Consider the following 15,029-nt stretch of genomic DNA (forward strand, 5'->3'; position numbering starts at 1 on the left):
TTTGTAGTGCATTGTGTACCTTATAGCATATATATTCTGTTCTCTCTCCCATCTTTTCTTTGAAAAGAAATGTAACTGTTGAGTCTTTCCCCATATATTATATCCTCTGATCCCTTTACTGTCCTTGTTGCATGCACTATTTCTAGCACTCTGATTCTAATGTTGGGAATTACTGATGTTGGTAACATTTTACTGTTTTATTTATTGTTATATTACATGTCAGTGCACTCGTTTTCTTTTTTTGACATCCGATGGTACATTCGGAGGGAATGCATATTCATGAATGACATATCATGGGGGTGGGTTTTGGACGGGGCTTGCTACTGCGCATCTGGTGAGGCCATCAAGTAAAATATTGCCTTAACTACTTCAGGGTAGATATTTATCAGTTCTAAAGTGCACTATTCATAGTTAAATTATTTTTTTATGTTCAAGAGTACAAATTTAACACATTGGCAATCCTCTATGTAAAATTCATTCAGTTATTAGATTGTTTGCAAGGGTTACTCTTATGATGCAAGATACCATGTTTCTATAAACGGCATGCATTTACTCTGTCAGTGTAGCAAATACATGCATTCAGGTTACTGATTAAAATAAGGGGTGGCACAGTGAGGTAGTTGTTAGCTTTTTATGTCTCATAATGAGTGCTTCTTTGGTTCAGTTCCCATCATGGATGCCAAGTATAACTGAGTAGGTGGAGTGAGGATTCCGTAAATTGCCTATAATGGTGTGTGTGTGTGTGTGTGTGTGTGTGTGTGTGTGTGTGTGTGTGTGTGTGTGTGTGTGCCTGCGCATGTCTGTGTATACATGACAGGGCACACACTTGTGCATTTGGATGTGTACAAGAGGGGTGCATCTTGTCAAAAAATGGTTTTCATCTTTATGCTTATTTCTAACTGGAACAGGTTTCAGCTCCCTCCTCACAGTGAACAGGTTAAACCAGTACTAGGAAATGAATTAATAAATGAATGAATGCATAAACAGATGGGTGAACGAATCATTAAGACTATAAAACACACACAGTAGAGACAGCGTCAAAGAGTCACTTCTATCTTTATGAGTTGCTATTACCAACACAAGTAAAGTATGTTCATGTAGATCTTATAATTTTCTTTTGCCTTTTTCATTTTCCTTTCATTTCTTGCATGCCTGTACTAGTGATTATTTCCTCCTTTTTAGTAGAACAACAACTTCACTGAGTAGTCGCACAATTTCATCGAGTAGCCATTTATGATGCTGTATGATAGCAGGTATCTTCAGGGTAATATCTCCTAAATCACAAATAATGAAAAATTAATTAATATATAAAGAACATAAATTCATTAAAACTATAGACAGTACAATTACCTTCCTGAGTCTTGAAGGTTACTTTCACAGAAGGTAGTAAATATAACTTCTTGCCAATTGTATTAAAAAAAAAAACAATGGACACCATATGTGATTTCATCCAGTCATCTTACTCATTCACCCGACCTCATCACATGTATTGGTTGCTTTTTTTTCACAGACCAGACAGGGGTGGAATATTCCAGTTTTCAGAAGATAAAATGATTTTAACATATCAACTTACTATAACTAAAGGTTGTTTAATTTTATTTTTGGCTAACTGTTGTCTGCTTGAGTTTGGAAAATGGCTGGCACTAGGGCTTTTTTCTGATAATATGGGACAGAGAGGCCTGCACTTTCTCATCATATGAGGAGCAGTAGCAGTCAATGTGTAATTGACAAGATGCCACCCATCAGCCAATGCATATATCACAGAGGCAGGCATACGGAGACTGGCCACCTGTCTGATGTTACCCCATATTGTATAGAGGTATTAAGAGAAAATATATTATAAACTCAAATAAATGCCTTCACAGACTTCAAAGATTGTTGCACACTGATTAAAAGGTTGACAACAGCTGTCACAGTGTGAAAACTACAGCTGTGAATACAAGCCAGCTAAACGTATTCATAGTTGAAAAGTTCAGTTGTTGTTGTTGCTTGTCTTTTGGCGTTTTCCCGGTAAGGGGTCACAACAGAGGAACTCTGGTCTGCTAATGATTGGCAGTAGATTTTTACGAAATGCCGAGGTGCCAGCTCGACGCCCAACCTTCAATGAAGGAACACCCATTTACGCACACATGTCTTTTGAATGCTACCCAACCGCAGGGAGGACATGCAGACTCCACACAGAAGGCACTCCCAAGCCAAGCATCGAATGGGAGAACTTCTTGCTGTGAGGTAACAATGCTACCGCCGTACCATCGCGGAAACCATAGTTGAAAAGTTCAGTTACTGGCTAGTAATTAAACTACCTGGATGCCAGCAAAGAAGAAATTTGGAGAAAGCAAGAGAAAAATCAACCAGGAAAACAGAAAAAAAAGCTCTGTCTAAAAAGAACCTTGTAAGTGTTCAGCAAAAAAAACAGTTCAAGCTTTGGTATGAGAGACAGCTTTAATTTAAAGGTAAAAATAAATCAGATATACTTAGAGGTATTTAGACTCCCCCGGATTCACGAATCCTCCGTGTAAGACTTACTGGCTGCAGTTGAACGGTATGACATCAGCGTGCCATGAATATGCATGAGGGCATGCTGATTCAACCGTAAGTCTTACACAGACCGTGTAAGAAAGCAGGGGGCATGTCCAACTGCCGAGCAGTCTAAATTTCCACGCCCCTGCAAGTGTTTAAAATAAAAGCAAATAAACAAGAGCGAGTCCGCTCAAATGTCCTTGCAACCAACACCTCACTGTCTGATATTGTAAACCCCCATCACAGTTCTAAAACGCATAACATTATTTTTTTTTAAATTCCCAAAATAGCTGCCCGTATTTGCGAGTGTGTGCGCAGGTGTGCCCATTGCTTAGCTACAGTTAGCAATTCTGACATGGAAGAGCATAAGAAAGAATGTTTATGCAAATCACACCATATAGCAATAGCTTAATGGTAGAGCATTCGCACAAAGAAGAGGCATTCATAGTTCGAGTCCCACCACTCCCTTTCGTATTTATTTTTTAAATCAGTATATGGAATAATACCTGACATATATGTTTAAACATAACTTAAAAGCAGTGAAATGGCCAATGTATCAGTGAACAAAATAAATATTTTAAAGGATCCCAATATAAAATTGCCTGCAGTTAAGCAGCGCTTCACCCAGCACAATAGAGTTGCCCATAGTTCAATAGCACTTCACCCAGTGCAATAGAGTTGCCCATAGTTCAATAGCGCTTTACCCAGTGCAATAGAGTTGCCCATAGTTTAACAGTGCTTTACCCAGCACAATGTGTTTGCGCGGATGTGTGCGCCACACCAACCAGGGCACCGTAGGGCACCAAGGAGCAACATAGAGCAAAGTTGCTTTAATGCAGCCACACCCCCTAGCCTGTCTGGACAGTATGAAAATAAAATGAATAACGAGGTTTGAACCCAGCACTCTGTGCATTAGAAGCAAAGTACAGAACCACTAAGGCATGACAACCTAGGTGAAACAGCCACCGTTAACATTCATATACTGACGAATGGTAGTTTAACCATTACTAAGCAGGTCTGCAGTCAGCCGAGAATTTTACAAAACGGCCAATCACAAAAAAGTGCGGGAAATGTGGCATATTTAAGCCCCACAGAAGGGAATACACGCCATAACTGATTGTAGCTCACATCTGCAGTTAGAATGTCTGGTGTCAGAGAGGGAACACGCTTCCGAGCGCAACGTTGGGGCATCAAGGAGTCGAAATACATGGTTTGGCTCCTTGTCCACCGTCATGAGTCAAGACTCCTGCAGGGCCAGTTCCAAGGGACAGAGTACAAGGCAGAGGCTTGGAACCGGTTAGCTCGTGACCTCACCAGTGCCACAGGCGTTCCTCGGATTGGTGAGCAGGTCCGTCACCACCATGCAGACCTGAAGAGACAAAAGCAGGTCCACCTGAAGCAATGGATACAGGAGGCCCATGGGATGTGGGATGCCCCACAACTGAGTAAGTAGCCATGGAATGCAGTATGTAAAAATTGATAATGGAGTATGTATAATGGATAGGTATGTCTCAATATCCCTTCATTTACTTTACAGCTGCAGGTGACCATGCTGCAAATCAGCAAGCCTATGCTGATAGGCTGCTAAGGCTGTGCCACCAGGCAGGTTAGTGATTATTCTGCATGTATTGATATATAAAATATGGGAGAGAGCATGAAAGAAAGTGTTGTAGTCCAGTAATACAGCCATAAAATTGCCTGAATAAGTCCTCTGCATGTACTGTCAGATAAAAATGTCAGAGAGCCAGAAAAAGAGTGTAGTAACCCATTAAGAAAGGTAACATGTGTCTGGAATAATATCTCTGCAGGCACGGTCATATAAAATAAGTGAGTGAGCCTGAAAAAAGAGTGTTCTAACCCATTAATAAAGGTATAATATGTCTTGTACATGTCTGCCATATACACCATTAAAACAAAAAAAAGGAGTGAGCCTGTGGAAAAGTGTGTAATGTCATTAATAAAGGTCTAAAACCCAGAGTGTGTCTGTGTCACAGAGTTTGAAATGTTGTTGTACCCTTGCATTATACAAACAGTACTGTTTGAAAAGATGCTGGCAACCCAGATTTGTGCAGTCCCATATAAAGTGGGTGATGGAAGTGCTAGTAGCTTTGAAACATATATACAGTCCACAACAGTCAGTTACTGGCTGGCATGAATAAGTAAATCTGGCACACATGTAGCATGTTATTTTTCCCCAGAAATGTGAGTGTGTGTCAAGAAATGCAGGATTCTGTACAAATTGAAGTGAAAATGTCATGTGAAAACATCCCAGATATGTAGATAAAGAAATATAAATGCAATCAAGAAATATGTAGCAGTAACATCTGCATCCTGGACAGTTAGTATGTCAGATATAGGTCAGGCATATATTGAACTAGCCAAACCCATTACACAACCTAATGTATGGTGGCAAGTGTAATAATACATGTAGGGGATATACACTTGGAGTCACTAGGAATGTAGTGTAGACGAAAAGGTAATTATAAGATGTTAACAGAGGCTTTTTCTATACCCTACTGTATGTGCATAAACCATGCAATTCCAAACCTCAATGGGTATGTGTAATCTTACATATTTGTTGGGACATATGTCCTATTGTTCTATAAATATTTGCATTCACATTGATGCATGTTCCCTGTTTAAACACTACAATCATGGTGGCCTGTTGCTACCAAACATCCCTGCATGCTGTTGGAATATCCACTGTGGTTCAATATATGCATGTGTTATGCTTGCTGTTCAACTGTTGTAACCTTGGTGTGTTGGGTTAATGGGAATATTATTGCATGCTGTTACAACTAATCTGGAATGCTGTTTTGCTTATGTTGTAATTAAACACACCTAATCACAGAACGTATGGGAAGGCCAGTCCCAGTGGACCCACCTGTCCCTCCACAGCTAGCGAGTGCACCTGGCACCAGCAGGTCCGGTGCCCAGCCCGGGCTCCCCTCCTCCATTGGTCCTGTGCCACCTTCAGGTGGAAGCACTGCAGGGATGGGGCTCGTCCACCCTGTGCAAGCGTGGGCAGAGAAGGGCCACCTGTCACCCTTCGAAGGGTCTGGGTTGTGGTGCGTAGGGAGATCCAGCGTTCAGTCGCTGATCCCCTATGCCAGCTCGAGGTGAGAGTGGTGCATCTCATGGGTGAGCCTGCCCGTCCTATGCAGCCCCCAGCACAGCCACCCTCGGGGCTGTGAAAGTTCAGTGGTGACTGCCCATGGGTGGGGATCTCAGTTCCACTGTTACCATCTGTGGGCTCATGGGCTTGCGATTTCCAAACATCTGACCCCGTCAATTGTGTTCACCCACCCCATGTGTCATGCACCGCCCCTGTATGCATCTTGTCTGTCTTGTCTGTTTACCTTCCCAACCTACCTCCCCGGACATACCTACTTCCTCTACCTCACTTCCCACTCTCACCTGAAAAAAAACAAAAAAAAAAAACAAAAGGGCAATCTGTACCAACAAAAAAATTACACCCCATACATAGCTGCCATTTCGCACACATGTCTATTGGACATGTAAGCTGATAATTAGAATTGGCAGTACAACATACTTTGTTGTCCTCACCCCTCTCCCAGGGGTGGAAGGTTTCAAATTTCACTCCAAATTCATTGCATATGCACAGCTGTTGCTGTTAAAGAAATGGGCAGCTAATGACCTTCCCTTCACCTGTCCTGCACATCCCGATCTTGTTTACCTACTGTCTGTCCCTCTTTGTACCCCCTTTTTCACCACTTTCCTATCTCCCCATTTTCTTTTCTTTAAAAGAAATTAGCACAAGGGTTAGCGGGAGTAAGCACTTTTAAGCAGTAGTAAGCGAGTGTGCACATGTGTGCACTTAGCTAAGCGTCGCTATGCATCATGCAAACCCGCAGAAACCCACTTACAACTGCTTAAAAGTGCCTTAGTCACTCTATGGCAGGGCCCTTGTTCTGCTGAGCAGCAAAAGAAAAAAAAACCTCTGCTAGTCTCAAACCGCAGACCATTGACACAATAGACTGTATGAATTACCACTAAGCCACAGCAGATATACAAATAACTTGGTTCTGAAATAAATATAGCATGCATTACAATGACGGAATGTAAATGGAAATTAGGAATGGTATAACACAAATCCTTTTCTGTGGGTCTTTACCAGCAGTGGTTGTGGAATTGCATGACATGACTGTGAAAGGAGAACCAGCCATCCTAGCAGGGAATAATGTTACAGTAGCACTTTGCAAACACCACACAGTATCACACCAGGATAAATACTGGCCACAGGAATACAGTGCAATAACCACATTTGTATGGCAGTTAATTGTATAAGTGAGAAAAAGGTACATACTCCCATGTATCCTGTGTTAGCATTCGGAGGGGTGCATACATGTCTACACTGAGATGTGTGTACTGGAAGCAGCAACATTCAGGTTTGAGTACAACATGCATATAACTGGCTACAACCCTAGCATCAGATAAGAGACATATACCAACCTTCAGACTGACACAACGGTGTCCAGAGCAAACAAGCATGGGTCCCACCTTGGAAATCTGAAAGGGCTATGCTTACCTAACCTAGCATTTTATAGCAGTATGCTGCAATCACAGTGAGTAATGCAATCACCAAACAGCAGGCTGCATGCAATTACTGAATGGTGGGCAGCAATTGGTGCAGAGGCTGTCACATGCACAAGTGCAGATACCTAGAAAAGCAGGCTGTACCTGCAGTCCACACATGCAATTATATCATTGCAGGTGCTGTGAGATAGAGAGTGAGTGAGAGAGAGAGAGAGAGAGAGAGACACGGACACAGACACAGACTGAGAAAGAGACAGAACAGAGTGAGAAACTGTGACAGAATGTTAAATAGAGGGTGAAAACCAAAAACAAATCACCAATAAAAAAAAAAAACTACAAAACCGTAACACATGGAGCAGGGAAATACAAAGGTAAGGTATGTAACTCACATGTATGTGTTGGCATGTTGTAGATGTTCCTGAAGAGTACTCTACACACTGCAAATCATCCATGTGTGGTAGCAGTATGTATCCATCTGTATCTGCACATGTGCATAGGGCAAGGGACATACTGCAACTGTTAGTGAAGGGTGGACAGATATCTGTCAGTGAAGGTTGATATGTGCATATATCCATGTAGGTCATAGTGTGTGGCTTAGAAAACAGCATGCAGTGTGTAGGAGCGGCTTTAGGTCAACTGGTGCCATAGGCAAAAGGGCTCCACGGCGCCCCGTACCACAATTCCTGGTGCCCTATCCTTGTCTTACTACACCACATAAACAGTGGAAAAGCACCCCTGCTGGAGCGGCGCCCTAGGCGGCCGCCCAGTTGACCTATGCCTAAGGCCAGCTATGGTAGTGTTGACATATGTCATGTGGTGGTTAAATGCTGTGGGACAGATTTGTCAGATCTGCTGTGTTACAGCCAGTGAGACCTGCTAATGCTACAAGGGCTGAGGACACCCACATGCATTCTGCACAACACTGTGCAATTTAATCACATACCTGTACATCCCACAACTGTTGCATAAGTGATATCCCCACCATGAAAGGTGGACTGTACATGTGCCTGTATGTACATCCATGTGTACAGCAATGGATGTGTACATATATGTGTATAGATATGCATATATATATATATATAATATATATATATATATATATATATATATATATATATATATATATATATATATATATATATATATACATATACACATATAGAGTGAGAGAGAGAGAGACAGAGAGACATGGGGTCATATGTACCGCAACAGGTGTATGGTGACCAAGGCATGGACTGTAGACAAGTGTTGATACTGCAGTGCCATTCCACCTTCCCAAAACAGTGTACCCATTAACTACCACATAGGTAGAGATCTACCTAACAGTGAAGGTGTGATAAGGGAACATGGGACAGAGGTGGACAGTAGCCTCTGCTTTGATGAAGATAGTGCCACACAACACCTGTAATCTGTCTGCGTGGTATGTGTCATGACAACAGGTGTGTCATCTATGGAAGTATAGGGTAGAGTTCCCCTCTACTCATTGCAATGCCCTGTGTGGTATGTACTTCACATGACAACTACACCAGATGAACAGGCCACAGATAGACCTCCCAGAGGGTAATACTGGCCGCAAACAGATGCCTTATGCAGACTGACTCACAAAACCACAACTACACTGTATTGCATACTGGGCACACAGAGGTGACCTCTGCCGGACATACAGAGGTATGTCACACCCATAGCTGGGTGACAACCACCATGGAAAATATCACAATCTCTCCAGGATACATGCTCTAGGGCCCTAAACCTTGTCAGCTCACTAAACAGCACATGCTGGAGGGATAGGTTTCAATCTTAGAGATATGCCATACACCGGAATAGACCACATAGCAATAGCAAACAAGGCTCCTCCTTAGCAGTTGTTACAAATACCCCTGATGATTGTGTGGGAGATTGGTAATACATACCAGGAAACACCTCTGTGGTTCAGGTTGGCAGGGGCAAGTGAAATCAAAGTACATGTGTGTCAAAGGCCAGGGTAGCATATTGCTAGGCTGCCGTACCTACCTATGACACTATGCACTCACACATGTACTTAATGCAATAGCTGCTATGTGAGGTTGAATAAGTGTAACACTGAATGTGTGCAAGGTCTGTAAAGGTGTGATAGCTTAGTGTGATGTTGTATCTGATATGGTAGTGCCTATCCTAGCTGTGAGGACAGAAACAGATGTGTAATGTACTGTTAGGCAGACATATTAGTAGGGCATATGATGTGGCGTAGTTCTCCGTTGATGAATGTGGTGTCTCATTATAGGCTAAAGCAATACATGTATGCTTAGTGAGTGGTACTGCTGGTGAATCCATCACCAATATGAACTGTAGTACTACCTGAAGCTGTAGGCCTAAACAGCACAGTATGGTGTGTGTGTTCACATTGCTTGGAAACACTGTCATGTGGGTTTCCTGTAGTCTCCACAGAGGACAGAATGCAGGCATAAGGATGTGTAAGTAGTGGCACACAGTACCGTATGGTACACAGGTAATGCTCATCTGTGCTGGAATACAGTGGTGTGTTGTATATTTGCCCGATGTGTGTGTGATTATGCCTGTACAATTGCTGCAATCATATGTGTTACAGGGTAAATGTGTGTATCCAGCAACATATATAGTCTGTTACAGCAGTATGCCACCTATAGTAACAAATGGACACATCTGTTAGGCAGGGCTCTGGCATCAATGACTAGGGTGGCTGATTGGTACTACTGTACCTGTACTTTACATCCATTGCAATGGATGACATCTCTGTTCGTGCATTGGTGTGATATACACCCCTGTCTTGAGGTTGTGCAATGTGTCACAAACAGTGTGTCGGATACTGTTGTATAGTGGTGTGATATATAGAGTCTGCCAGGCAGTGTTAGTTGTGGCCTGAGAACCAATAAGTGGTATTGAACATGTGTAACCTCTGACAGACAATAGGATGGTATATATGTCAGTAAAGTGATATCTGTGGGTAAAGGTGTAAAGTGTGCCACAGGACACTCTCACACATATTGTTCATATCTTTTTCAGCCAGATGGCCCACCAATGCAACCCAGCGTACACAGCGGATGAGGAAGAGGTGATACTCGACAGCCTATTGCAGCAGTACACAATGCTCTTCTCCAGAAGCAGCCAGCATTAACAGGAGCAGACTGCACTGTGACAGGAACTTTTTCGTCAGGTAAATGACATAGGCATGCATAACCGGACATATGAGCAGGTACACCATCACTGTAGTGATTTAATTAGACAAGCCCAGCGGCATGTGTCTGATATCCAAAGACAGCAGCTTGCCACAGGTGGTGGGGTGGCCTTTCATCCCCCACTCACCAGAGTGTAGGAGCTGCTCCTAAGTGTGGTGGCTTCTGGACAAAAGCTACATCAACCTCTGATATGTGTTGTAATGGATGCTGGAGCCACCCAGCACATCCACCTGGAGCAAGCAGGTAACATGCCCTATCTGTAGACTACAGTTAACTGTATTGTTAGATTATGTGTACGTGAGATGAGTACTGTGTGTTTAGCAGTTCCGCTGCCTAGTGTTGTGCAATACAGATAGTTTGAATAATATCCCTACACCTGTGACTGTTGACTGTTGTTGTACTGCAGTTTAGCATACCCACTGTAGCAATGCCACAGTTGTGGCCACTGACGAACCCTCTCATATTCTCGTAGGTACCTCTGGTGTAACGGCAGGGCAGCCGATCCATGCTGGTTAGTGTGTTATACCTGCAATGTTGGTAATGAAATATTCATGTCATAGGTGAGGTGTAGGCCATGTACATGTAACACACTTATGCATAATGCATGCTGTGCATGTTTGCTGTGAGACGTTGCACAGCTCAGTAATGTCAGTAGCTGCCTCAATGACATGCAATACACAGAGCATGACACAGAGTTGTGGCAACCCGTACTGCACATTGGATAGGCATAGTTGCAACACCTGTACACAACATAACACATTTATCACATGCAGTACACAAAGTCATGCTACATATGGCGTAACCACACACTCGCTGTAAGGTCACACTTCAGTATCCCACATGTCATCCACACACACATGATGTACCTCAGGGGTGAAGGCCTATCATGGGGCTGTGCAACACTCTTCAACACATAACACAGTCATGTTAGGCAATGCTCCCTACTGGGCACCTCATACACCCATGTACAAAGTGGCTGTGTAATAGTGAACGTATCCACGGCACTGCAGTTCAGGTACAGCATGCTAGGCGGTGGTCTGTCACACAGTAGTAGCCGTGAGTGACCACAAGATGCATGATGATGATGATGATGATGGCACTAAGGTACTACACCCCATCTGGTTACAGTGACCACAGTACTACACATAGCAGTCTTTGCTGTGCACCTCATTGTTCTGTGTGTGCAAACATATGCACCTATACACACCATGCATAGCATGTTGTGTGTGTGCTTACATATGCTAGTATACACATTTTGCACATCAGTCGCCATCTGTACAAAGAGTCACATATATGTCATGGAATGTTATTGGGTGTATAGATCACATGACACACACTGGGTATGTGTGATGTTTAATGTTGCAGTCATGTAGCATGCCATGTCATGGCTGATACTGACATATCTGCAATATGTCCCACACTCACCATAACCACTGTACAATGTCCATGTTGTGCATTGGGATTCCTTCATGTCTCCATGCACCACTCATCCCATGTCTGTACACTGCATGCATTTGCTAAACCTGTGCTCACTATTATGTGCTATGGACACAGACACTGTCACCAGACATGGCAATCTATGTGTCACACAGATAACACATGCAGCCATGGTATGTATACCATTGAGTGATGGTTCACATGACATTGCAGAGCAGAAAATACTTGCACAGCAATGTTGTGTCCATGTACACATTGTGTTCCAGGCTGTAGCCAATCACTGAACAGCTACACACATGCATCAAAGCCATGTATAATCTCATTAGATAGGGCTGTCTACACTTGCACTGCATGGTGTTGAGCAGCACATGGTCTGCATGCTGACACATGTGTGGTGACTGTTTGTCTTGTGATACTGTCACCCACCATCACCCACTATTGTGTATGTGTTGGATTGCTGGTGTGTGTATGTGTGTGTGTGTGTGTGTGTGTGTGTGTGTGTGTGTGTGCTGTGGTGAGCAGTGTATTTCTGTGCATGTGTGCATGTGTTCATGTGTTCATGTGTTCATGTGTTCATGTGTGCATGCGTGCATGTGTGCATGTGTTCATGTGTGCATGTGTGCTAACATCATGTACAGATTGTAAAGTGTGTTTCCTGTCTTCCTTCCACAGGTGCTGAGTTAGGGGTGGCTGAATGCAGCAGGGAACCTGATGTCACCGCCACTAATAGTGGAGATGATGAGGCATGTATTGTGGCACAGGAAGGTCTGACAGGGTCTGTTATTGGTCCACCAATCGACAGTACACAGCAGTCAACCCCATCTATGTGCACACTCATAATGCCAATACAGCCCTCGGCACCAATGGCCATAGCTGAGGGACAGCATACAGTTGGCATTGACCAGGAGAGTGTGGTACCTATGGCACATGCATCTCCTCACAGCAGCCATAGCCAGATTTCCAGAATGGTACCACATAGGTGGATGTCCAGGGGTTCTTGGGGGAGCACCACTGGTCATATTGGCCCTGGCAGACGTGCCCCCAGAGGTATTACAACCTCCAGTATGTTCCGGGCTGTAATGCAGGCACAGGCACGTATGGAACTGTAAACCCAACAGGGACTAAGGGCGCAGAGGGCCCATTACACTGCTATCAATGACAGTATCCGTGACCTTGCCAGTGCCATCCAGAATTACACCGAGGTCATTGATAGCCATTGGAGGGAGACATTAGATGTCCTCCACAATGTGTTAGCCATGAGCCAGGACCATGTGGGATGGATAAGAAGCCGACGCGGACGCATGCCAGCAACAGCATCAGCTGGCAGTCGTCGCAGATGGACCATGGATCACAGCCGCTCCCGTAGTGGCAGTACCAGCCCTAGCAATGCTGGGACTGGCCTGTACATTGACCATCCTACTAGACCACGTGCACATGACACTGGCCAGTCCCAGCAGGGACATGGGTCCAGTCATCATACCTCTGCCTCTGATGATAGCATCCAGTCAGGGTTGGTACCCGATACTGCCCGTAGCACCCCTGCTAGGCACAGGTACTGTGTCTGTGGCCAGAGACAGTGATCTTGTACTGCCTAGCAGGTACAGTCTGTGGCTGTCCCACAACCACCCGTATATGGCAGCCACATGGTGGAGTTGTGTGCATGCAGACACACGCACATTTACCATACAACTAGGCTTCACACATACACACACACATTACATCAACATTGGCCCATGCAGTACTGTTGTCCCTCACACACACGCACACACACACACACACACACACACACACACACACACACACACACTCAGACATGCCGATTGGATGGGTCAATGTTGGGCTCTGGCAAACCTACAACACACCCTGTGCATATGATGACACCTGTGCCACCTCCTGTCATCTGTCACATTGATGCAGGAATAGGCTAACATGGTTCTGATGCACAGGGTGACATTTTAGCAGTGTAGCAATAGTAGCAGGTTGCCAACAGGAAAGTGTACTGATATCCTTGTAGGTATATCTGAGCAGGCATTATGCATCACAGCTCTGATAGTCATTGTAGCATTGTTTACACCAGTGTTACATCTGAGTATGTATTGTCCACCCATGTGCTACTTGGCTGAAGTGTACAGGGTTGCCAGCATATGTTAGTGAGTGGACTGTAGGTGTGTGATGTGTGCATTACAAATTAGGGGTGTATATCTGTGAACATGGTGTGTGCACCCTGTCTGCATGTACGTGCATAGTGGACATGTGGGATGTGCGACATACCCTGTTCTACACATTGTTAACATCTCATGGTATCTTTCGATGGCCAGTATGCATTTTACTACAGATATGTACTAACATGGGTACACATGAGTGTATGACATGGGTTGGCACTATGCTGTGGGTGATACCGTTGATATCTGTCAATGATCTGTAGTCTGGTAGTATACACCACCTCAACAGCATGACTATAACCAATCATTAGATGATGTCCTGACAAATGACTCACAGTTGTAGGGAACTCAGTAACAGTTGGATCCTTCCAGTACTATACTATAACAATAACCAGTGGTATTGACCGCCACACGTTCCTGGGACCACGCCTGTATGGCATATAGCCCTCTTAGGTACATGCACATCCACATCTGGAAATGCATGCATTGGCCTACACTGCATTCCCCGGAAGGGACGCATATCTTACACAAGGGTATCATACCGGCAGATACCTGTTGTCCAATACATGCTGTATAGCAGTACGCCATCTATGATATAGTCATCCACATTTACTATACATACTATCCTGACAGTACCACATAGGTGGTAGCCCTGAACATCTATGTTGGTTACCAATGTGTACAGACAGACACATGTTATGTCATCTGTCCCTTGGTATCCACATATCCATAGGTATTGTGGGGGTCCCTCGGTGTTTCACATAATGCATTAGGGGCCTGCATGCATATCCACAGGGCTGGTGCACACCTATAATGACTGTCCATTATTGCCAGTTGTTGTTGTGTATGAACATGTCTGACATATACCCCGGCAATTACCCTCACTCACAGTACTCTATAGTACGTGTAATGGGTGTGTGTGGCAGGGATGTCCTTGGCCATGGATCACTACATTGGCCGGTCTTGACGCATACATGCATATGTGACCTATGATCTGAGAAGCAGTGGCACAATCTGTCGAAGGTTACAAATGTATTCATGTAGTATGCAGGCTTCACACCTATGTACTGATTGAAGTCACATGTACACAAATTTATTTGACACGCAGATACCTGATGTGTGCAATACACATACTGTTTGAAACATATGTCATACCGTAGTA

General features: G+C 44.0%; 1 protein-coding gene across 1 annotated transcript in view; it reads right to left on the minus strand.

Annotated features, from left to right (window-relative positions):
- Nucleotides 1-1,039: 1,039 nt before the first annotated feature.
- Nucleotides 1,040-15,029, minus strand: part of LOC122814817 — a 405,132-nt gene continuing 391,142 nt past the window's right edge. The window contains exon 6 of the mRNA XM_044087134.1: nt 1,040-1,274. Within this exon, the coding sequence (XP_043943069.1) occupies nt 1,165-1,274 (110 nt within the window). The 3' untranslated portion in view covers nt 1,040-1,164. The remainder of the gene's footprint in view (nt 1,275-15,029) is intronic.

This window comes from Protopterus annectens, chromosome 1.part0, assembly GCF_019279795.1.
Source record: "Protopterus annectens isolate FY-2018-M chromosome 1.part0, PAN1.0, whole genome shotgun sequence".
In the NCBI taxonomy this organism is placed as follows: Eukaryota; Metazoa; Chordata; order Ceratodontiformes; family Protopteridae; genus Protopterus; species Protopterus annectens.